This window comes from Drosophila pseudoobscura, chromosome 3, assembly GCF_009870125.1.
Source record: "Drosophila pseudoobscura strain MV-25-SWS-2005 chromosome 3, UCI_Dpse_MV25, whole genome shotgun sequence".
Classification (NCBI taxonomy): Eukaryota; Metazoa; Arthropoda; class Insecta; order Diptera; family Drosophilidae; genus Drosophila; species Drosophila pseudoobscura.
Window position 1 is genome coordinate 6,399,683 of NC_046680.1, and position 23,522 is coordinate 6,423,204.

At 45.4% G+C, this 23,522-nt stretch overlaps 2 protein-coding genes across 11 annotated transcripts in view; both read right to left on the bottom strand.

Moving 5' to 3' along the window:
* The window catches only part of Prosap (SH3 and multiple ankyrin repeat domains prosap), a 67,026-nt gene extending 56,608 nt beyond the window's left edge, over positions 1 to 10,418 (bottom strand). For 2 of the 3 annotated variants that reach the window (XM_033378446.1, XM_033378442.1), the window contains exon 1: positions 9,773 to 10,418. The gene's annotated coding sequence lies outside the window, so the exon portion shown is untranslated. Of the gene's footprint in view, positions 1 to 9,358 lie in introns of all 3 variants that reach the window. The other variant, XM_033378443.1, reaches the window with a different exon arrangement.
* An 8,066-nt stretch (positions 10,419 to 18,484) lies between these two features.
* Rcd1 (Reduction in Cnn dots 1) lies at positions 18,485 to 23,506 on the bottom strand. 8 transcript variants are annotated; one of them, XM_015183752.2, is made up of 9 exons: positions 22,355 to 23,081; positions 21,903 to 22,210; positions 21,315 to 21,841; positions 20,797 to 21,242; positions 20,513 to 20,738; positions 20,316 to 20,369; positions 19,496 to 20,242; positions 18,624 to 19,428; positions 18,485 to 18,557 (listed from the first exon to the last, which is right to left on the bottom strand). In XM_015183752.2, exons 1-8 carry the CDS (start codon positions 22,754 to 22,756, stop codon positions 18,668 to 18,670), a joined length of 3,471 nt encoding a protein of 1,156 aa, XP_015039238.2. In that variant the 5' UTR covers positions 22,757 to 23,081; the 3' UTR covers positions 18,485 to 18,557; positions 18,624 to 18,667. The 8 variants fall into 8 exon arrangements, with proteins under 8 accessions (XP_015039238.2, XP_015039244.2, XP_015039242.2 ...); XM_015183758.2 differs by having other exon boundaries at positions 18,485 to 19,428; positions 19,496 to 20,227; XM_015183756.2 differs by having other exon boundaries at positions 18,485 to 19,428.
* Positions 23,507 to 23,522: the final 16 nt, after the last annotated feature.

The following is a 23,522-nucleotide window of genomic DNA, read 5'->3' on the forward strand; positions in this document are numbered from 1 at the left end:
GTATCTCTTGTTGCTGGCCATAAACGAGACTACGAGGGAGTATGTATGGCGCTCCTGCTCCTCAAATTGACGTGATTTGCATTTTAATGCGAAAATATTCAACAACAACAACAAATGCGAATCTTCTATATGAAAGAATATATGGATGTATCTATGGGGCGGATGGATACATTACCCCTGCCACGGGGAGGCTTGTGGAAATCGATTACAAGTCGAAAATTGTCCATGGGAATGGCAATGGATTCCCATTTGTGTAAATTGTTAAATGAGCTGCCAAATGACTTTGAACCGAATCGAAATAAATAGTATTTTGTCCATATTTGTGGGGTTCATTCCAATGAGAGGTTTGACAGCAACTGGCCGCGAGAGAACACACAAGAATTCACAAGGAATTCTTTCTGGCAGAGCTCGAAAATATTCCTAAATACACAAAAACAAACACGCAAGGAACACGCAGGCAGAATTATTTCTTGTTCTTCTCTTTCACTCGATCACAGGCTGCGCTGCCCGAAGTGTCGTTGCGTATGGATGTATGCGTGTGCGTGTGTGCCTGCGGTCGCGAGATAAAGCTCTGCATAGAGATCAACTCTTTGTCTCGCTCTCTCACCCACAAACACCTCTCTTGCGGTTTATTGCTCATTTGCAGACCCCTTTTTTGCAGCTCGCTTCGAATGTGTGTCTCTATTGCGCTCGTATTTGCTTTGCTTTTGTTTTTTTTTTCAATCAGAAGATCTCGCATTGGAAATATCTACATACATACATATGTATGTATGTGTGTTTAGTGTTAATTGCCAGCCTCGTGTTTAAGGAATAAAGCTCAATCGGTTTCTTCTGACGAAATACTGTACAAGCGAAAGAAAAAGCGTTAAAAATATAACGATTCCCATTAAAAAAAAAGATTATGCCGACGGTGGAATACCGAGGCGTCTGTAGCCTTAAATATTACACAATTTGTTGCTTGAATTTTGCAGTTAATTAAGCCTCCTAGTTCTTGGCTGGCACTGCACATCCCGCCCGCCCCTGGGCCTGGCCCCGCTCTGATTGATTACAGTTACCCAACAACTGTAACGCTGTGGCTCCCAGAGATTGTCTATCTGTTGCCTAACTGTTGCCATAGTTGTTGTTGTTGTTACCTGTCTTCCGCCTGGCTATATGCCACGCCCTTCTGGGGCTTCAGCCTTATGCCCTCCCTCCCTGGCCGACCCGTTAACATTCTATTAACGTATTTTTCTTCATGATTACTGCCTTTGCCACATGGGCTGGCTGTGGCATCAAACGGGTTTCCAATCTCCGACGCGCGAGAAGCCTCAAAGAGAAGAGAACACGGAAGCGCCCTGTCCCCGGTCTGTCCCCGGTCTGTCCCCACGTTTAAATTACATTTCTTTGAGTTTTTCTTTGAGTTTCTTTTGAGGCTCCATCACTGACTGATGGCTCTTGATCGATACATTGATTGATTGATTGCCTGACGGATTGGGAAGTGGGGGATTGCGCGCCCTTCATTTGCAGGTTCTAGATAGATAATAAATAAAATGAATATTTACTTTCAGATATTTATCTTGAAGTACCCGAAAGACAGACTGTTACCAAAAAAAAACCCGTTGTCAAGTGTTAATGAGGTTCTTTTGCTGTACTCTGTTTTTTTGTGTTCGCTGTGCCAAATACTTTTGACGAATGCCGCTCGGCTTATAAAATATTTAAGCCAATTTCTTGCCCCTCCTACCGCCCTGCTGTCATTACGAATTGCTTATTAATGCCACCGATAGGTGCTCTGCCAAAGACACGCCCAGAGACCAAGCCCCAAAACATTCCGCACTTTCGTTTTGTGTCCCATTGATTTCTATTTGATTTCCACTTTATTTCCACTTAATTTTATTTAATTTCTGGCCTTTGATGCTTTTGTTTTTGCTGCCATTAAAGTGCAGTTTTTTTTTTTGTATTTTCTTTTTTTTGCTGTGGCAGCACTTTCTAAACAAAAGTTTCTGCGCTGGAAATATCGTCGCGAAAAGCTTTACATAATTTATAGTTTCGTTTTTACATCACTATTTCCACACGAATTCTCTTTGAATATGAATAAAAGTCGCTTTTTATACCCTTCAATGGCAAGGGTGTATTAGGACTCTCTCTGGCTCAGTCCTCGATATCTTGTGGGGTATCGAGAAACCTCACAAGGCGCTAAAGGGTTCTATAGGGAGAAGATTCCGCAAGGGCGAGAGCTCAAATGGAAAGAAAGAGAGACCGAATGGAAGGAATGGAAGGACCAAGAACTGATGGGACATCGTGGCAAGGATCGTATTTGAGAGACTCGGAGGGATAGACATGGGTAATGGGGAGGAGGAAGGACTCCCGCGAATCGGCAGAAGGTTGTATGTTCTTCGACCATGGAAAAAAGAGAGAAGTGAAAGAGAAGATCACGTGATGGAAGCCCCGGAACGGTGCTGGCATACGGCATATAGCGTGAATGAATGGAATGTACATTCCCTACGCATCGCATTGCAGTTCCAATTGGACTGTCACCCAGAGACTAAAGAACTTATTTGTGGGCTTTAAACGAGATCTACAAAGAGATCTTAAATCTCTAGCATGAGACAGAACTCAAGATTCCGTTCAGAAACATCAAAGATGCTTCGTCGAATGACTCGTTGATTCGCTGTACGAATTTCCCATAAGTGAACGACTACAACCATGAAGCCACCGTGTTGGCGGGGTATCTTCATGGTCGGCAGCACTTCTACTTTTTTGTGGTTTTCTTCTGTGAGATTTTGTTTTGCTCCTGCACTTTTCATAGCTGTTTCGCTTTGTTTTATTCATTATTTTCATTACGCTTTTACGTCGTCTTCTTTTTGCACTTGGACGGCGGCAATTAGCGTAATTTAGTTGCATTCAAGAAGCGGAAATAAAACTATGAAGTTTTTTTTTGTATCTTTTTTTTGTTTTTGTCGGAAACGGAGAAGATACAATGAGAGGGGTGGCGAGAGGAGAGGAGAGGAGAGAGGAAGAAGTTCCGATTAAAGAAATTTGTTTTGTTTTGCGGTTTTTTATCCCCCCCCCCCCCCCATTTTTTTTGTGAGATTCGCTCATGGGGATATTTATCATAATTCCCCTTCCACAGAAAGGGTAGGTGAGGGGAGGGGGGGGGGGGGGATCCGCGTTTTAATTGGATTGTGGAAATTATTTGCAAATTAACTGGATTTTGGCTTTGAGCGAACGAAACTTTAATTGAATTCACAGCTGAGAAAGTTCTATCGAAACTTTCTTCGTGATTTAACTTTCTTCAGCTGGTCCAAAGCCCCCTTAAAAAGGCGCCGTCTGCCCCTCTCCCCCTCGCCAGGCACTCTGTGAACTTTGGCACGGTCTTGGCTTCTGTGGGGATTCCCTGGGTGTCCCTGAAACCATGAATGTCGTGCCAAGGCAGGAAAACTCCTGCTTCTGATGATTTACCTTCCATTGAATAGCATTTTGCCCCCTGCCCCTGCCCCTGTCCCTGCCACTGCCTCTTGAATGGCAATCAACTTTTGCCCCTACTTTTGTTATAGCCATAATTGTAATGGCCATTTAATGTGGCTATAATTGTGTTCATATTTTTAGAGAAATCTCTCAAGTTTGACGAAGGTTCGACCTTGCTGCAGGGCCAAGGGGAGAGGTACGAGTATTTACAATAAAATCAGAATAAAATACAACAAAAATTATATAATCTGCCGAGTATAATTAACTTGATGCCCTTGAAACGGCTTTCAGGTACAATCGGCTCTTTAGATCTTTATCCGAAGAACTAGAAATGATAGTCCAGGACTCCACACTCCCCTCCACACTCTCCATGCATAAAATCTGATATGCCATTTGTTTGTTTCAAATTCCATTAGAAAACACACATCAAAGTAAGTGCCACAGAATGTTTCAGCAGCGGCAAGTGCCACAATTTATGCACATGCAAAATACACATTTCCATAGAATTTTTGAGTGATAGACAGAGAGGGGGAGAGGCTCTGATGTCGATAAAACAATCTTGGCCCCCCGCGAACGCGTCTAACCTTGAACTCCTCTCCGAGAACCGCAGAGGAAGCTCGCGTGGCTGTTTGTGGATGTTTTTTGCGGATTTATCAAGCGAGACACAATCGGACTACAATAATAAGTGAATGAAACAATATGTTTTCATAGTGTGGAAATGCCAGCCAAGGCAGCGATAAGAGATTTCCTCCCATTGAATCATCGCTTCGCTGGGGGAAGTACTTCAAAGTCTCTTATTTGCAGATAGTAAAAGAAACACGAGCAAACCATTATCTTATTTGCAACTATGTATAATAAAATATAATAAAAAACAGACAAAAACAAGGGAATTAATGCCCATTGAACCGATTGATTCATTCGATTCGTTTATTTAGCTGTCACTTTTATCCAATAAGTGGATAATCAACAAAATAATTGGGTTTATTGAAATTACTATTGACATTTTCCATTTCCATTTGGCTAACACACACAAACACTGTTTCCTCTTCCAATTTCCCAGCAGAGGCCTCCTCCCACAGAAATACTGGCGGATTTTTACAAAAACCCGCGATTTACGACTATTTTTTGTGGGCTGTCGGCCTTTGGTTCTGGTTGACTCTCTCAGATAACCCATCCTCTGATTGTTTGAACGATTTTAGAACATGGGAAGTCTCTTTATATCGTCCGACAGCGGTGGGTAATCTTTTCGAAGGAAAACCCTTATCATGCACACGCAATGCATGTTGTTTTATCGCAATTATTGGGCGATGGGCACAACTTTAAGCAAAGGAATCTTCTTGTGCGTCCACGACTTCCCTCTAATCCTGACACAGATATCCTGTCGTTGCACAAAGCACAAATCTCTATCGAAAACATACATGAGTCCCTTTTGATGAATTATTCAAAGAGAGCACTTTTCCACCCAAAAAACACTGTGTGGACACACTCTATGTGCTTATGTATGTACTGTGTGTACACATTGTACACCTTTTTCCACACTGGTAGAATGTTTTGCATTTGGCTTGGCATTTGGGGACACAAATGGGGGTGGGGTGGGGGGGAGGGGGTGCCCGCATATATCATACTCCCATTTGCTTTATATATGCGTATATACTATATATCTACTGAACGAGTGGAATCCTTGGGCCAGATTGATTTTCCTTGCCACTGCCACTCCTCACTCACCCCCCCCCCTTGCGCCCTTCTGTTGCTGTTGGTGTAGTGGCAGGTTGTGTTCTTTCTTTTTTCCATATTCCACATTCTCTTATTGATTTTTTGTTTGCTTTTTTCCCCGTCTTTGTGGAAATCGTTTTTCTGCTGTACTTTTGCTGTGTTCTCTTTTAATTGCATTATGCAGGAAAATCACAGGGGCAGGACGGAAGGGGTCGCAGCGGGACGGGGCAGGATGTGGTGCAGGTCCTCTCATTGTTGTGACCTGCTAAGAGATCGAACCAGCATCGGAGTCTTCCACATTTCCACTCATTTTTCATTGGGAAAGTATTCTCATCTACATTCTCATGACAAAGAGCAGAGGAGCAGAGGAGCATTAAGGAACATTTTGAAATATATATGGTATTAAATCAGAGCCAGTTTCCTTCCCTTCCCCTGAAAGGGCTAAAGTAAAGTAAACTATTTTCACTTTTTTCCCCCATTTCTTTCTCTTTTACTTTTTCTGTTCCCTTTAATCTGGTTCGCCATAAATCTGTGGGTGTGGGTGGGTCTGTGGATCGGATCATTAATACGGACACGCTTAAGCCTGGACTCATGGACTCTATTGCAGGCCAGGTCCAGGACCAGGACCAGCTCTATCCCCCTGAAGCGGCACGTGTCCCACTGCGGTCCCTGTTTCCCGTTTATCACCTTCTCCCTTTCCTTATCAGGACAATGACAGACAAAAGAGCGGGGAAGGGTGAGATTTCAGTTCAACTATTAACTTCTGCCAGGGAAAAAATCCTCCTTTGGTGGTGGTGGTGGAGGAGGAAACAAGCCAAAGAGAGAAAGCACTTAAAGGATCAGCCACAGAAAGAGCTGTGTGTGTGTGGGTGTGGGTGTGGGAAGGTAAATGTAAAAATGCTAATCATTTGCTCATTAAATCCGCATCAGTCGCTGCCGACTCTGTGAGTCCATGGCTGCTGGTGTTAATGACAGGACAAACACCAGCCAGCCACCCAAAGAGAGACTAACCAAGGGAGAGAGAGGGGGGGAGAGAGAGAGAGAGAGGGGGAGAGAGAGAGTCTTGCCTGCCCGGGCCGTACGAACAGCTGTTGTGTGTTGTGTGGCTTCAAAAGTTCAACGAGAATTTTGGCACAAAGAAAATGAGAGAAAGACAAGAAAAAACAAAACAACAAGAGCAAAGAGAAGGAGAAGGAGCAGGAGCAGGGAGGAGGTTGAAGATAAAAATAAAAGGAAGAAGAGTTTCCAAGGGAGAGAGAGAGAGAGAGAGCCCGAAGCAAAGGACGAGTGAGGGGCATTAAAGTTACAGTGGTTACACCCTCAAAAGGGAAAACGGGGTACATCTATTCCATATAACACTTTTGTATAATGATAGGATATCGAGTAGAGGATTAATAATAATTAATAATTAATTAATCCATAATTATTTTCCACCGAGTGAAATCTTTGCCATGATTTCATTATAATAATGATACAATTAGAATGTGAAACTAGACCATTTATAATCATTCCATCGAGCTATTCTGTTCTGGTTTATAGCCCACCTTCAATCCACACCAAGCCCACACTCCATCGCGTTCCGTTGCGGGGCGCTCCACTGTACCATGTCCTTGGCTGAGCAGCAATCAGCGGAATAGCAGCCGCCTCAGTCTCTCTCGCTCTCTCGCTCTCCGACTACACCGTGCAGACGACATCTTAACAGCCTGTGAAATATTAGGCCCTGCGACTGGACTGAAACTGGGGCCTGAGCCTGGGACAGGGACAGGGATACATAAGGAGGGGCCACAGGCAGGGTGTGCGAGGGGGTGAATGGCAAATCATCTGTTTAAATCGATTTTCCTTGTTTTTTGTCGTTTTGTGCTGGTAATATTTCTTTGTTGCTCGCTTTCCTCTTTCCCGAGCCTACCATCTCCCTTTTTTTTTGTGTACCCACTTTTTCTTTTCGCTCTCTTCGCTAGTTTGTTGAGAAACTGCTGGAACGACGGGACTCTACGGGTGAGTGGTGGGTGGGCCCTGTGCCCGGGCTGGAAGGCAGTGGCCAATATTCCATGTCCTAGATCTACTTTCAAAGCTTGAGCGACCACTACTCTCCATCTTTCCCTCTCTGGTACGATCCATTCGCCATTTAATTGACCCCAAAAATAGCTACCGAAAATTGCCACAAAATCTGAGATCTACGCCCCCACGGATCTGCAGAGGGTGAGGAAAAAACTACCAACTTTTGGGCTCATTAAATGAATCAAAAATTGCTTGTGGCTCACTGGGTGACCATAAAAGTCGAATCTTTCGAATTTGGGCCATTTAAATGAATCGAATTCTCGTAATTTATGCAAATTGGTCGAAATGCTGGCCAAAATCACTTTTCTGGAGATACAATATCTCAAACAGAAAAGTTGTAAATTGTTTTCGGGGGAAATGAAACAAAAGAAAACGAAAACAAAAACAAAAACCGTTGATATATCACGCACTGGGGCCGAGCCCCAAGAGAGTACACTGAGAGCGGAAAGTACTTGATCGCCTTGATTGTAGGTGGATCAGCTATAGGCAGAGGACTAAAGCTAAAGACTAAAGATTTAAAGAATATTTGTTACCATCAAAGACCTTGGAAAAAACTTACGAGTTTTCCATTTGTAAATGCACTATTTGGACCCACTGTACGGCCAGTATATCGCATCATATGAAAACTGGTTGAAACAATTACACATCCATCCAGCCGCCCAGACGATCTAGTAGCTCTGATCTCAGAGATCTGTACGTGCCTGCCCCTCCATCCCTCCACGCAGAGCCGCACCAAAACAAAAAAACGAGAAAAGCTCCATTGGAGAGCGACGTTACGTGCCGCAAGCGAGTGACTATCAGATAAAGCACGATTGTAACAGCACATATAAAAAGTTTCAACTATTTCGTGGCGGTACCAGTTTAAAATTTTATTGTTACGCTTGTGTAACAACAAAAGCAACAACAACAACGATTATAATAGCCATGGCATGCGCTAAAACAAGAACCAGTCACGTCATGACTAAGTTCAGCAAAAGCAACACTCAGCAGCGAGATAACCCTCCTCCCCGGCCCCCGGCCCCCGACAGAATTTGTGCATTTGTGTAATAGAGGGTGGAAGAGAGAGGGGGAGAGGCGGCGTGCGGAATGCGTGCAATTCCCAAATCAAACCACAAAAGAAACACTCGAGAGTGGAAGGTCAATAGCGGGACCATAAAACGATGCGATAAGGGGAAGAAAAATAAATAGAAAAGGAAAACAGTTTGAGTTTCGGAATTCCGAAAAACCCACCTCTGGAGGGGAAAATGATAAGAATCATTAAGAATGTGAAGGTATCAACGCCTTACTTCACTGCAGCAGGAATCGAATAAAGAAGGAAAGAATCTCCAGAACAAGAACCAACAAAAACAAAACAAAGCGTCAAAACAAAAGAAGAAACGGGAGAAAAGTAACACTCGAGAACAAGCACAAAAAATCGAAGAAAACGAATCGTTAAATGGAAAAACAAACCGAACAACAATCAGGGCAAAGTAAATGCCAATCGGATCGGCAATCAAAGAAAAGCAAATGGCTCCAATGACTGTATTAATTCCATAGAAAAGAGAGCGAGGGGTGGCCGTGCACCGGCTATCGCCTATCGCCTACCGCCTACCGCCACCTAATGGCCGTTTCGCAATCGAGTAACCATGACCGTGTGCGGGCAATTACGAGTACCGATGGTCGGGGCAAAGGGTTAACTACTGTTATTCACTTTTCAGGGGTGCCGGATGCAGGTGAAGGTCGAGCCTGTGAGGGGGGGGGACAGCGTCAGAAATGCAGAAAACATAGCACACTTGTTAAATGCTTTTTCATTTTATTGTTACCATTTACATAAATATTTTGAAAAGGAAAACACATTTTGAAGCTCCACGCGATCCTAAATTATTTCGATCTCCTACAATTCTTTCTTCGCTCCACCACGCTCTTTCCACCAACTGATTCTCACCCATACACGTACTCATATCCCTCTATCTCCTTCTTCCATCTTCTTCTTCCAAGTCCCGTACTGATCCCGCATGATCAATTCTACACTTTCCATCGACTGGAGACTCGAATTTTTCTCACGTGTTTTCTTCTCTCTTTTCGACTTTCATTTCGTTATTTCTAATCTTTCACACACGGTTTTGGTATGATAAAACATGATTAACATTGCCAGGATACTGACCTCTCTCTCTCTCTCTCTCTCTCTCTTTGATTTCGTTGCTTTTCCCGAATTTCCCCGGAATCCGGCTCAAATTTATTTACTTTTGTTGTAGTCTCCCGATGGTTTACATTTGTTTTTGTTGCTCTCAGTGGTTAGTGGCTTTTTTTTTCGTCAGGTTTTCGTTCTCCAATTTTTGGGCTGGGTAAAAAACAGGACTCGCTCGCTCGCTTGCTCTTCCTTTTCCTCTCTATGCGCGCGCGCTCTGCCAAATTGATTTTCACTTTTGGCGATTGTCAAAAAAACCGAAAAAAATCATAATAAAAGACAACAACAAGAAGGCAGGAATTTTCACTTGTGCCACTTTTTGTGGCAGCAGAGCCCGTCGTCGTTGTTTTTGTTGCAGGGAACAGGTTTCTGCTTTTGTTTTTGGCGTACCTTTTCCTTTGCCGTTGACTTTGCTTCTCTTTTTCACTTCTTTTCCCCGAGATGCTCGCACACACACGCACGCACAAACACACGGACGCACCAAACGGCGACGACGACGACGACGCCGGCAGCGCTACTTTGGCCAAACAACAAAAATTCTTGCGCTGGCTTTGATTTTGGTTTTGCTATTGGCTTTGCTCTTTGCGGAGGCGAACCGGTTTCGATTCTGTTTTTGCACTTCACTTGACGAATTTCGATTGATTTTGGGCCAACATTTCCGAATATTTTTAAAACGATTCAGGAAAACGCTTGCACCGGAATCTTAGTTTAATACTTGATGCCATGCACCGTTATTTCCCGCATCATCATACACTTGTTTTCTCGGCTGCTCCCGTCTCACTCGCACCTCGCACGAAAACGCGCACATCCACCGTTCAGTTCGAAAATTGTATATCTATATTTATATATATATTTTTTATTTTTTTTGATAATATATTTTCGTTATTTTTGTTGTTGTTTTGCAATTTTGTATTGTTTATCAACGGATTTTTCTGAATTCAGAAAAAATTCGACAATATCTCGTTGTTGCACGGTGCGCGGCGGCGATTACATTGATTGTGTTTTCTTTTGGTGCCTCGATAAGAAATCGTACTTAGCCGACTTAAGCCCCCTCTATTTAAATATAGTTTTTCTATTTAAATAGTTGAGGTTAATGTCGGAAAATGTTAACGATTGTAAATTCTTCTTGTAGATTGATGCTATTTTTCCTCAGAAATTAAAAGAAAACCACTATTTTTTTAAATTAAATTTCCATTATTTTTAATGGAATATAAAAATACCCTATTGGCTCATAATGGGTTAAATGTGACTTATCGATAGTATTAAATATGAGACCATTTTCCATTTCTCGGCTACAAAGTGCCCATTTTTTGCATGTTTCTGCAGCATGCTAATGCAATTTTTCGATAATTTGTGTCTCTGTTATATCGATATGTTATATATAGAATTCTAAAAGCGACCAAACCAGTTGCGGTGTTTATGGAAAGCTTCTGCGTCGTTCCCTTTCTAGATCACACAAAACATTTTCTTTTCCATTATTTTGTCATTATTTTCAATATCTTTCTAAAAAAAACTTATGTATTTATTCTGTACTTGCCGCAGTTAGCTCAAATCCTTAAAAACATCCGCGCGCCCATCGATATTAATATAAATACTTCCTATCGCATTGTGTTGCTGGCTCATGTTGCTAGAAAACATGCTCAATAATTTCCCATGGTTGTCAAGAGCAAATGGGAAATTTGCTCTTTCGATAAAATTCCTTCGCTGTTTATTAGGGAAAAATGATAAAAAGCAATGTAGTCGACATTTCATACCCTGTATTCAGATTATTAATAAAAAAAACTATACTAACTTGGAGTAAAATATATTGAAATACCAAGGTGCTGTCTAAGAAAATTGGTGCTCAATATTTCATATATAAAGTATTCGTATTATTATTCGTAGATAAGGCTACAATTGAAAGTCAGAATGGGAATGCCCCGGAAACGTTGCAGCACATTTCGAATCCTCTGCACATAGGAAAAGCCATTGACTGTGGCTCCCTTGTCCACTTTTTTCGTCCAAGTTCTGGGTCACTTGGGCATTTCGATCCGTTCCTTGAAGGTTTTTCCTCGTTTCTTTCGATTGCTCTTGTATTGTTTTTCATTTTCCTGACATTCCGCCGGTGGCCGGCTCAGGTGGACGGTGGGGGCGGGGGGGGGGGGGGGGGGGGGGGGGGGCTCTGGTCTTGGTTGTTGTGGGCGGCGTTTCCATCCATTTAAAAGCATTTCTTTGCGGGACGGTTGATTGTTGCCTTTTCCCCTTTTGTTCTTTTTGCCTCTTGTGTTGTTTTTCTTAAAGTTTGTTTCTGGAGGCGCCTCCCATTGTGGTCGTTACGGTTGCCCTTTTTTATTGGCTTGAATGGGAGAAGATTGAGCCAAATCGAGGATTACTAATTGCTGGCTTCTGGAATTCTTTGCCGGAGACTTTAATGATTTCGCAAACAGTCAAAAAAGTCTTTGCTCTAGTTCGTTGGTACAAAATGCATTCCACTCTCAGTTGCAGCAAATTAAATGTTGAAATAAACATAAATGATGTTCTGTGCTTCGTTTTCGGGTATTATGTATGCATTTTGGACAGCTCTCCTCCAAATCATTAACTTCTGAAATCCATTTCTCATTTGATTGTCTGCTCATTTGCTTTTATGTAAATCTTTCGCTCGTCCGTTCGGCAGGAAATGGAAATTTTCACTGAATAAACGTGAGCGGCCACCGAAATGATGACCCCCAAAAAAGGTCAGCCCGAGTGGAGATGGCAAGTGATGAGTGGGAGGGGCTGCATTTTCCTTACAAAACTGCAACGTGGCCACTGAATGGAGCTTTCCGCTGCAGCCACAGCCGCTACATTTCGTGCATCTAATAATTCATTGAATTTCCATTAGGTTTTGAATTACCTCCCACCCCCGATGGAGCCAACCACAGGCTTTGTGGTTCACGCAGCATTATTTCGTGGAAGGTAGCGGCAATCGCAATTATGCCCTAACGCCACAGCCTCCTCCACTGGAGAGCACCCTTTTCCGGTTCAATTCATCAACATCGTCCATTGATTAGAACCCACACTCCCTGCCTCTGCCTGCCATCCTCGCAGAGTTGCCAGAGTGTGCAGATTTCACTATGTTTTGGTGGAGACTGTACCAGTAGCGGCTATCATTGCAATCATTCTGACTCAATATTGACTCCAATCGATCGCTTGTGTCATTTTCCATTGTTGATTGTTTGTCTTTTCACGCTTCAAAGTTGTTTCTGCGGAATGGCGGCGCCCTACAGCTGATAATCGTATTTGTTCTGGCTTTTATTTGTTGTTTCTGAGATTATGACATTGAGATTGCAGCACGTGCTAGTAACTGAGGGACAGTGGTTCTGACAGTAATGGAAAACTTAGGGTCCAAATGCTTGAACAACAGAATCTACTCCACGAACATTTCGACCGATCGTTCTGAGAAGCCAAACAAATATCACTTGCATCTGCAATGGTCCTGTTAACAACGGAAGGTGTTAATTTCGCTCAACTCTTGGCCCATCTTCTGTGCACCACTGTGCAGGCGGCATGAACAGCCACAAAGAGGCTGCAACAACTGCAACAACAACAGGGAACCATCGCAGACCTTTTAGCCCGGTAAATGCAACTGACAAGAGTTCCCTGTCTGATTATATCAGTTGCATACATCGCTTAACGGTCTACCACTCGTGCCCTTTCCCCCGGCGTCTCGGCCTCCCCCGCACGAGGGGCTGTGCGTGCTTAGAAAAACAGTTTGAGAGCCACTGGCATGGGCCAGATGGATGTTTCGACTCCATCCGCTGCCTGTTTATGCGCGATTTATGAGCCGGCCACTACAACGGGCTGCTGCTGCTGGTGCAACATGCCTGATGCATGACACGCCCCCTCCACTTGCACTCGCTTTCATAACGGCCCACGGTGGGTGGCAGACCAGGCCTAAAGTAGCAGCCGTACATATTGTACAATAAGTAATAATCAGTACTTGCCCCCGTGCATGGATCGGTGGGTGGGGGGAGACCTGAGGATCGCATTAGATTGTGGCAGTCTGATCCCGCATATAGAGGATAATTTTTATAAATAAAACAAACACAATTGTGGTTTTATATTTTGAATCTTTTGAAGCTTCCTATCCTGCAAAAAGACTCTGAGTGGATGGCGGATGGATCAATGTTTGCCGCTCAGCAAAGCAGAAAAATGGCCAGAAATGCTGGCAAGTGAAAGTCCAACGACTTCCACCGACCCGACCAGCTACAGGCCCAGACTCACAGCCAGACCCAGACCCACAGACGCTCCGACGCTTCGTTCACATCTCACTAACCTCGTGATTTACATTTGCATTTTCGCTTACATTTACATTTACCGCAAACCTGACTGACGTCAAGACAGCCGGGCAGCGGTGGGGGCCGGGCAGGATGGCATCGTATGGGGGCAAGGGGCGTGGCATGCGTCGAATGCAGCAGGGCAGAGCTGGGGCAACGGTATGGGGGGAGACCAGAAATCTGCATGGACGCTGAGGAAAGTGAAAATTGGCTCAGATATTCCGGGCCAAATGAGCGAAAGTGATCCCAAGGAGAAGCGAGAGAGTGTGTAAAAAGAGCGAGAGAGAGCAGGAAATGCTTGGAGAAGCGTTTAGCGATTGGCAATGCCTGTCCAACAGCATTGAATTTCAAATTTCTATTTCGTTTTCATAACACGACTGCAGTGTACCCCATCCTCATCCCCATCGCCGTTCCCGTCCCGTTCCCGCCCCCATTCCATTTCATACTTATGCAACAAGATTATGATTGAGAGATTACTGTTTGAGAAAAGTTCGCGTGCGGCATTGCCAGATGTGAATGTGAATTTGAAATGGAGCTGTAAGTGTGAAGAAGAGCAAAAGGTACTCCCAAAATATAGCCAAAAATTAATCAGTTAACGAGGAACTTATGCAAAATATTTAGACACACAGCAGAAGCTTGAAATGGGGAATTATGCAATGAATTTATGTCCTTCAGTTGTGGCCCCCTCCTTCTTCCGGGCAGCCTCCCCCTGTGCTGTGCCCTGTCAGCACTTACACGAATTACACGACCTGGGAAAATTGTAATTCATAATATTCCGGGCAGCAGGCACCAGGCACCAGACCAGACCCCGACCCCGACCCGCCGACCAGGCTAACAAATCCTTGGGGATTGCCATCGTTGCTGTTGCTGCTGCTGCTGCTATTTTTAGGCCTCAAGGTTGTGTGGTGGGGGAGGGGCAGGAGGATAAGCAGGATGACAGGAGATGCCAACCTGCCTGTTTATTTTTTGTTTTTATTTCCAACTTCTGGCCATCGCAGCTTCAAGCTTTCCAGTGGGGCTGAAAAAAGACAAAAAAACAGAAAATTATGGGTTACGGGAGAGAACATTTAATTTACTCATCTGCACAGTTCCTGGATAACATAACAATAGTTCAACCACTGCTTGCTGACGCACTGCTTGTTTGTGGAACTGCTTGCCAATAGACAGCTTAAAGGTTTAAGCTACTTGTTTGAAGTGTTGCTTTCGAATACTTTCCAGATTTCGATAAGATTTCATTTAAGACAGTTCGAAGCCCTTCTGTTTAGTATCTATTAGTTTTAACTGGTATTATTATGGCATTGTAATGATTATTTGTGATCAATTGTATAAACTATGAACTGTTTTCGTAAGCTAAAGATTCCATGTACATTTCTGTTGCTGACAACGCCAGGAATGTTCCACTACGTCACATCACATGAACTATTCAAAAAGAAACACAATCTAACGTAGATCATTGCATTTCGATATCACGTGACTGCGAGGTAGTGGCCCATTCCCGCAACGTTGTTTGGTTCTTCTTGGTTTACAACCTCTAAAAAAATAACATAAAAATTAAAATCAATTAGATCTTCAAAATACGGCTTTAGATACATGTATCTTCCCGTCCAAAAATAGCAGAAAGCCTGTCTCGCCTGACGGGCACCTCCACCCACAGTTGGCACATTGCACAATCAATCATCTTTCTCTATAATCAGCTGGTTGATTGGCTCCCAGTCTACTGCTCCGCTGCTAGCTCCTCGTTCTCGAACCCTGAACAAAATTAATGAAAGTGTCCGACATGGTATATTTATTAAGTGAGGCTGGGCCAAAGAAAGCTTTTTGGCATACAATACATGCACCTAGAAGAGTTACAATGCCCCACCTTACATGAATACACCTTGATTAAAAGTGTCTGACAACAGGATAAGAGATTAGGGATAAGAGGAGCGCCCAGCTTCCCGGATTCCATTTTGGCCGGGCATTTTCCCATCATTTGCATGTTATTGGGCGCCATTCGAAGGCGGAGACAGGAAAGGGGTTCCAGTTCCGTTCCAGTATTTGTAAAGCAAACTATCAGCATTTTCTCCTCTTTCTCTCCACCTCCACCTCGTCCATAGGATATGCAAAATGTCCACCCACCCTCCTCTGCATCCTCTTTTGGGGGACAGCTTTTCGCGCGAGTGGACGCTTATTAGTATTTGTGCAAGGGATTTTGGTGAAGGATTTGCGGTCTTTACTCAAATATTGCATTTGCCAGGGAGCTTTGCGGTGGGGGCGGTGCACCGAAGAAAGGGAAACGAGAAAGTGACACGTTTTGAGGGGATTTTGAGTTGAAGTTGGAGCAGTTGATGCACACTCGAATAGGCAGCTTGTAATAGAGATAGAGATAGAGGAAACGTTGCTCCATTAGCCCAAAAAGATCATACCATCCTTCGTTGAAAGTACATCCGAGTATGGATGAGATTCCCTCAGGAGCATATAGAGGGTATAGCTTTTGGTAAATATTTTCAAAGAAAGATGTAAAATATATGCAGCTTTGGAGCATTGGCTTGGCAGATGAGAAAATTGTCATATCCAAAATATTTGAGTTTCCCTAAGAACGAAATAGTGGTTTTCTGGCGATTATATGTTTAAGTTTTACCAGAGCTCTGCGTCGAATTTGTACAGCCACTAAATGCAGAATTTGGAGAATCAATTGGAGATTTGTTTTAAGGGAGTTTCTACTACACAGACTGTTCTTTAAGCTGTGCCTGTGCCGAACTTCAAGCCGAAGATCCTCTGTGAAGTAATCCAACAGTTGGACAATTGGAGAATAAAGCTTCAACGGCAGTGCGGCCATTGAGTTGGCCAAAGACAGACACAGGCCTCTGCTGTTGAACAAATTATGGCGAATGTGCAACAAACTTGCCAGAAAATTAGGTTAAACAGAAAAAATAGTAATCACCGAAACGCACATGGGGCCAGGCGGCCAGGACAGGACCGTTCCGCTGCCATGTGGCAACCGAATGTGGCTGCTGCTGGTGGCTGGTGGCTGCTGCTGGTGGCTGCTGTGTGCTGCCTGCCCGCCGGCCCAGTGGGTTTCTGGTCCAACAAATTGCCGCGAATTAAGACCGTCGCACAGAAACTATAAACAACAAAAGTCCCCGGCAGGTGGTAGGACCAGGCCAGAGCCCGCCACCAGCAGCAGTTGAAGACATTTTTAAATCAGATTCGATTTGCGTCTTGGCATTTGGCGATTTACGGATCGGAGACTCTGGGAATCGGCCTGGGCTCTCCCTCCACTCGACATCATTTTCCAATTGCGTAAGCAGCTGAGCTGGGAAAATGTCCAAGAGAATAGCCCGAATTTCTTTGGATATTAATTCACTTTTCATTGAAAACTTTTATGGATTGTCCCTCGGATCAAAGTGGAGAAAAATGTTGCATCTCACTTTCTTCCTTCCCTTTTCTATCAATCGTTCAGACTCTTTCGGTTAACACTGCACTGATTTAGGCCATATTTGGTCTATATCCTACGAATGATCCGTTGCTGATCAACTTCGGCGCGATACTGAAGTCCGCAGAAGTCGATCCAGTCGCCATTACCCTTGACGCCCCACAAAAAAGATTTATTCAAAAATGTATATAAAATGTAATTAAATATATGCCACTACGAATGAAAAAGCAAATAAAACAAAATCTCAGAAACACTCCCCAGTTCCAGTTGCAGTCCAGGCTCTGCTCTCCTCTCCTCTGTTCTCTGTTCTCTGGGTTTCTTCGCCTCGACTCGACTCGACTCGATCGCGAATTTGCCGAGTGGCCAAAAAATTAAGTTAACCCTTCAGAGGCCAGCAATCAAGGGAATATATTTTGGAAAGTTAATTATTGAGGATTGAACTGAAGGAATTCCCAGTTGTCTTTAGAGCAGTATCGTGTTCTGGCCGGATCAGGCCATCAGTTGGTTGGAGGAGCATTCCGCCGACCCCAGATGCTTTCCACAGTAGCACCTGCAGCCTAGTCCCTGGTTCCTCGAGATATTGCAGCTGACAACAGGGTATTATAGTGTTGCAGCACGTGTGCCGCGACTTCAAACTATTGTACATAAATATATAGCCCCTAACTGAAAGAATGGGTTAAGTCTGTCTCCATAGCCGCACATGGAAATACCAAGAAAATTCAGATATGTACTTACATATATGTAATATATATAAACCCTGGGACTTCAATGAAATTCTAGCTTCAGCTACACAAAAAGAGACCACGTAATGCAATTCTAAGCAAAAATGCTGCTGTTGGACAGCCGCTGGCTGTGGTCGTGTGAACACACGTGCTTACATAACGTCAGAGCCCGCCCGTCGTTCTGTCGTGTCTTCCTTTGGCAGTGCAGTGGCTGCAGTGGGTTTTATACGAACGCACTTTGAGGACAGAACGGAAAAACGTTTGTCAACTTCCATGGAATTTTCGGTGATTGGATAATAATTTTCTCACGCCGCCAGCGCTTCCTGTGCTCTCTTTCTCTCTCTCTTTCTGTATCTGTAGGAGATCAAGGGGACAGGTACATAAGGTACATTATGTCGAGCCATGAATAAAGAAACCAAACAGCAAGCTCAGGAATTCGCAGAGGTCTGCAAATGCACAAAAATGACACTTGAGTCTTTACAGATTTTCCCAGAATTTTTGATAAGCGGCAAGTTTTTATTTTCTTAATGAATCTGTCAGTGTTCTGCTCGAGACTCGAGACGCACAAGTAAAATGTCCCAAAAGAACCTACATATACATATATGTACATCCTTATTCTATACAGTAAATGTACATCTATACGTGTGTACATATGCATTGCAGAATGAAATATTAGCTGAATCTTAGGGGTAATTTTATTTCGATTTAAATAACATTTTTCAACAATCTACATGGGAAGGAGGCTGAAAAGATTAATTAAAATTTAAGACTCTCTTTAAAAATGATTGGGGATCCGATCCTGTGCTTACATATTAATTTCTAGATTGTATGATTCCCTTTATATCTGCGATTCTTAATTCTGATTCTGCTTTGTAGGTGGCTGCAGCTTGACGACCTTCGAATCGGCGGAGGCCTGGCCAGAACTCAGCTTGGAGACAGAGGCTATGTTGACGACCCGGCGGACGGCAGCGCCGCCAGGAGTAGTGGATGCTGGGGACGATCCGGCCGCACGGTTCGCCATCATCAGAACGGGGACCTGCCTGATGCCTGTGCCAGACTTGATGCTCACATTCCCAATTGACATCTTGCCGTCTGCGCCCACTGTTGTGACCTTGGGCTGCGTCCCTAGGCTGCCACTGTTGACCATCTGGAACTGTGGATACGTCTTGTTGCCTACGCTAATGATGCCCGTGTGGCGGAGTGTGCCCGAGGGCATGGGCGACGCCTTGACACTGGACACTAGGGATCCCGAGGAGGTGTCCAACAGAAGCGGACTGCCTGTGCTGCCGCTGGGTGTGGCACTCTTCGGAGTGCTGCTGAGAATACGTACGGGCACGCGTTGGCCAGTTGTCACTATATTGCTTATTGGCTTCATCTGATTCCGATTGAGATAGACCACCTTGTTTTGGCCAACAATTGGGGTGGTGGTTCCGCCCGGCGAGGTGGTGAACAGCTGCTGGATTCCCTTGTTGAGGACGATATTGTTGCCTACCTTGCTGGTGACGGGTGTGCTGCTTGACGGCATTGTCTTGGAGACATTGGCCTCCTTTATGATCTTCTGACTGATGATGATTGGACTCTTGCTGCTGGGATTGCGACCGGGTGTGGCTGGCACTGTGGATTAGAATCTTCTGGTTAGAGCCGACCGCAAGAGCGTACATCCAAAAACCCATACTCTCACCTATCTTCGGATCCTTCTCCCCCTCGGGTATGTTCCCCTCATTGTCGGCAAACACAATTGGCATATCAATGATGCTCGACATGTCCACACCGGTTAACTGATTCTTGTTCAACTGCAGCATGGTCATGCCGCTGGCATTCTTGAACACCGTATACTTTTGTTGCGGCGGGGTCGCTCCTGCTGCTCCTGCTGGCGAGGGGGTGGCCACAAATTTCGTTGTCTGTCCCGTCGACGTCTTGAGAGTGAAGTACTGTTGCCCGCCCGAGGCAGGGCCCCCTAGAGCCTTCACAATGCTGCCAATGGTGCCCGTTGTGGAGGGCTTGTTCACCGTATAATTGATCAGTTTATTTTGCGGCGTCAGGGATTTGATCTGCACAAATTGGCTGGAGGGTATCATCTTGATTTTGGTGCCAGCTGCCAGGTTAACCGTCGTCGGTTGCGATTTGTAGGCCATATCAAATGCCCCTGCCACGGACGTGGTCACCTTGGGGATGCCTGCGCCAGCAGCCACTCCAGCAGATACTCCCACTCCTGCCACAGATCCACCAGATGCAGATGCAGTATCATCGCTGTCCATGCTATCATCTAGTAGGAATTCAATGGATTGATTTAATGTGTCTACGCTGAGAGCACGTTTGCTGCTGTTGTTGCTGTTGTTGTTGTTGTTGTTTTGAATGCCAGAACCAGCTGGAGTGGCTGCATTCGGCAGTGGGCGTGTACGAGGTCTTCCAACTGGGGGGGGTAAAACTGTTAGTCGGTGAAATAGGGTTGCGGATCGAAAATAAACAGGGCATGCTGTTTGCACTTTGCATGGTTTTACCCTTTCGCTTGGGAGCAAATGGATCAACGAGGCGCGGTGCCTTCGGCCTGCGGACTGTTTGAGATAGTGGAGGTTTTGATTGATGATTTGGGGGTTTATGATTTGATTTGATTTGATTTGGATTGGTTTGAGTTAAGTTGTACATGCGGGGGAGGTATTAGTAGTGGGATGGATGATCAGAACTCGAGGGTACTCACTGTGCGGCACAAACTTGCTTTTGGTGTTCGGCATTCCGCTCTCGTCCAATCCAACCTCCCCTTTGCGCTTGCGATTCTGCTGGGCTCCTCCCTTCTCGAAGCCCAGGGCGTGCTGCTGATGCAGCCTGTTCTGGCCGCGCTGTGTGCTTTGGTTGTGCAGGGCCATGGGTACACGCGGACCCGGGGGATCCATCAGCGTTCTGTTCACAAACTCATAGATTTCGTCCTGTAAGCGGAATTAACCAATGAGAGTAGATTTGCACAGCCTTCGGTGCCCGACTTACCACCACCATGGCATCCACCATCGACTGGGTGACGCCCTCGATGCGTCTCTTGCTCTTGGGCACACGCAGGACATCGTCCGCACTGCCGACGACCACCAGCGAGGACTCCGATTGCATACGCTCGCGCAGCGACTCCATTTCCTCCTGGCTGCTCCGTGCCGAATTCTGGCCAATCACAAACAGAATGGGCGTCTTGATGTCCAGGATGCGGTCATCGGGAGAGCCACGAGGACCACGTAATGTGTTGTAGGCGAAGCCCATGCAAACGACACACGCCAGGCTCTCCGAGAGGGCCACCTGAAGGGCCAGGGATGCGCCGGCATTGAAGCCCACAAGAATGATGCCACGATTGGGATTCTCGGTGCGCAGCTCGTTTATGCGGACACGTGTGAGGCACACAATGACTTCGGCCACCTGATCCAGATTGTGATTGGCAATCCGATCGTCTGCGGGTGGAAGGAACGTCAGGGGTAAAGGGTAAATGGCAAGGAAATCTCATATGAGGTGGATGCTCTTACTCGTATTGGGCATGGTAATCTGGACAACCTGGCAGATGGTAGCCAGCGAGCGATACCATTTGTGCATGCGCTCAGGCACACTGCTGCTGCTGGGCATATTTGGCAGCACCACCATGATGGCATTGTGCGACAATTGACGATTCTTGGGCAGAATAGTTGGCTCCCATCGCTTCTTCATGACGGGGGCGAGCAGCTCCTGGTTATTGCTGAGCGGCCGACTGAACAGCAGCTTGTCCATCAGGGTCGGCAGCTTAGTTTTCAGTGTTTGCATCATGTCCAGATAGGAGGCCATGTACGAGGGCGGCAGTGACTGCATGAGCAGTGTGTGTAGCCATTGAGTGATGCGCTGATCCCAGGCAACGCTGCCCAAAGCCCGACGCATTCGCGATGCGGACTTGTCCACGCTCACACGACGATGGACAACCTCGTGCTGGCGCTTGTCGTTGGCCAGACGCGCCAACTGGTCCTGGTCGAGTATGCTGCATACCCTCTCGAACAGCGTCGTTTGGATAGGGCTCCAGGTAGATCTGAGCAGAGCAGAGAGAGGGTTAGACAATGGTCGTCCTGGATCTGCAGCTTTATACTCACTTATTTAGTCGTGCCACCCAGTCCTGATCATCGGAATTGGTGTTCTTCACATACTTGGAAATCCTGGCACACTCGTTCATCATCTCCTTGGCGGATATCTCGTCGTAGGGTGGCGCATGGGTCTGGTCTGACTCCAGGTCCTGCTGCGGATATGTGTGGCAGCTGGTGCATTGCGGAGGATGGTTAACCAGGATGTGGCGAACCGGTGCCAGGCCATTGGACAACTCGGCACGTGACGTATCGCGCATGTAACTGTGCTCCATTTTATCGCAAAACGAAGATTCACTGTGGGCCGAGATGGTGCTGGACTAAAGAGCAATAGAGAGAGTGGAAATGCGATTAGTTGTGGCAGGGAAAGAAGGACGCTGTGGCTGGGATTATGAAAACTACAAATATTACACAAATATAGGAAATTAACATTTAGTATGTAGGATTTCTATGGATTTCATTACACTTTCTGTTGGCGTTGAGGGCGACGCTGTCATTATCAGTGGTCCGGGGCTGATGTGAATCGGTTGTGTGGGGGATCTTATGCCAGCGGATGTTGCTGCGGGGGCCTTGGGCGGCGAACTCATTGTGATTGCCCCTGACATCGAGGCAGCACTGCCCAAGGACCCAGCGCTGACCACATAATACGCGGGTGTTCCGACCGCCGACGATTTATTTGTTTTCGCTGCTCCCGTCGCTGTCGTTGTGTGTGTGTGTGTGTGGGTGTGCTCTGTGACGATGTAGTCCGAACATCCGACCTTAGTCAAGAATTTGCTGGGACTGTATGTTATAATCGACGATGGAGCCGGCTGGAGCTGCTTCTTCGGTTTGTTGTTGCCGCTTTTGTTTACTGTTTGCTTCATCATTTTGTTGTCTGCCCGTGTCTGTACGTCTCGCGGATTGTGGTTGGTTTTGGTGCTACTCGCTGCGCTGCCTAAAATCCAGCTGCTTCTTCTTCTACTTGTCTGTAGCACTAGCGGCGACGGGAAATAATTAAACTACTGCCCGTCAACTATTCGCCCAAAAGCCACTGTAGACCGACCCCACACAAAATTGCACTTTGCACTTCCTTTTAAGGTACTTTTATCCCTTTTCTTCCACAACTCCGACGTGTTTTCTCAATTGGTTTGGTAAAATATGGCGTGCCTACGGCAAGAGTTGCCAGACCCACGGACTCGACTCTGAATCTATTGACTCGGTCTGGCAGCACCAGGCAGCGCTTGAGACCCACCAAAGCATCAAATATTTGTGCAATATCCGTATAACTACGAATTCATGCAAATATGTACCCGCACAGTCATCTAATGGAATCGGCGAAGTACGCGATTATATACTTACACCATTACTGGGCGTGGGAGATATGGGGGCTGTCATTTCCATTCTGGACTGCCGTCCCTCTAGCGTTTTGTCTTCTGTAGCCACATTCTCCTCTACATTGCCGCCTTTTTGCACAAAATTGTTGAAACAGTCGAAGAACGAAGACATTACGGTTGGCGCAACTGAACAAAGCAATAACTAGTTGATTTGTTTGTTACAACGTATGTCAAGACATCAAAAAGCGAGCGTCAAGTCAAATAATCACGTACTATTTAAATGGGGCTGCCACTGTACGCACAAGCCAACTCTGTTTCC

Bases quoted from the DNA above. Each gene is read 5' to 3' on its own strand.
- Rcd1 (XM_015183752.2), bottom strand. From the start codon at position 22,756: ATGATGAAGCAAACAGTAAACAAAAGCGGCAACAACAAACCGAAGAAG. The intron at 20,370-20,512 runs GTGAGTACCCTC...TATCTCAAACAG, and splicing joins AAGCAAGTTTGTGCCGCACA to TCCGCAGGCCGAAGGCACCG. The intron at 20,243-20,315 runs GTAAAACCATGC...ACCGACTAACAG, and splicing joins ATTTGCTCCCAAGCGAAAGG to TTTTACCCCCCCCAGTTGGA.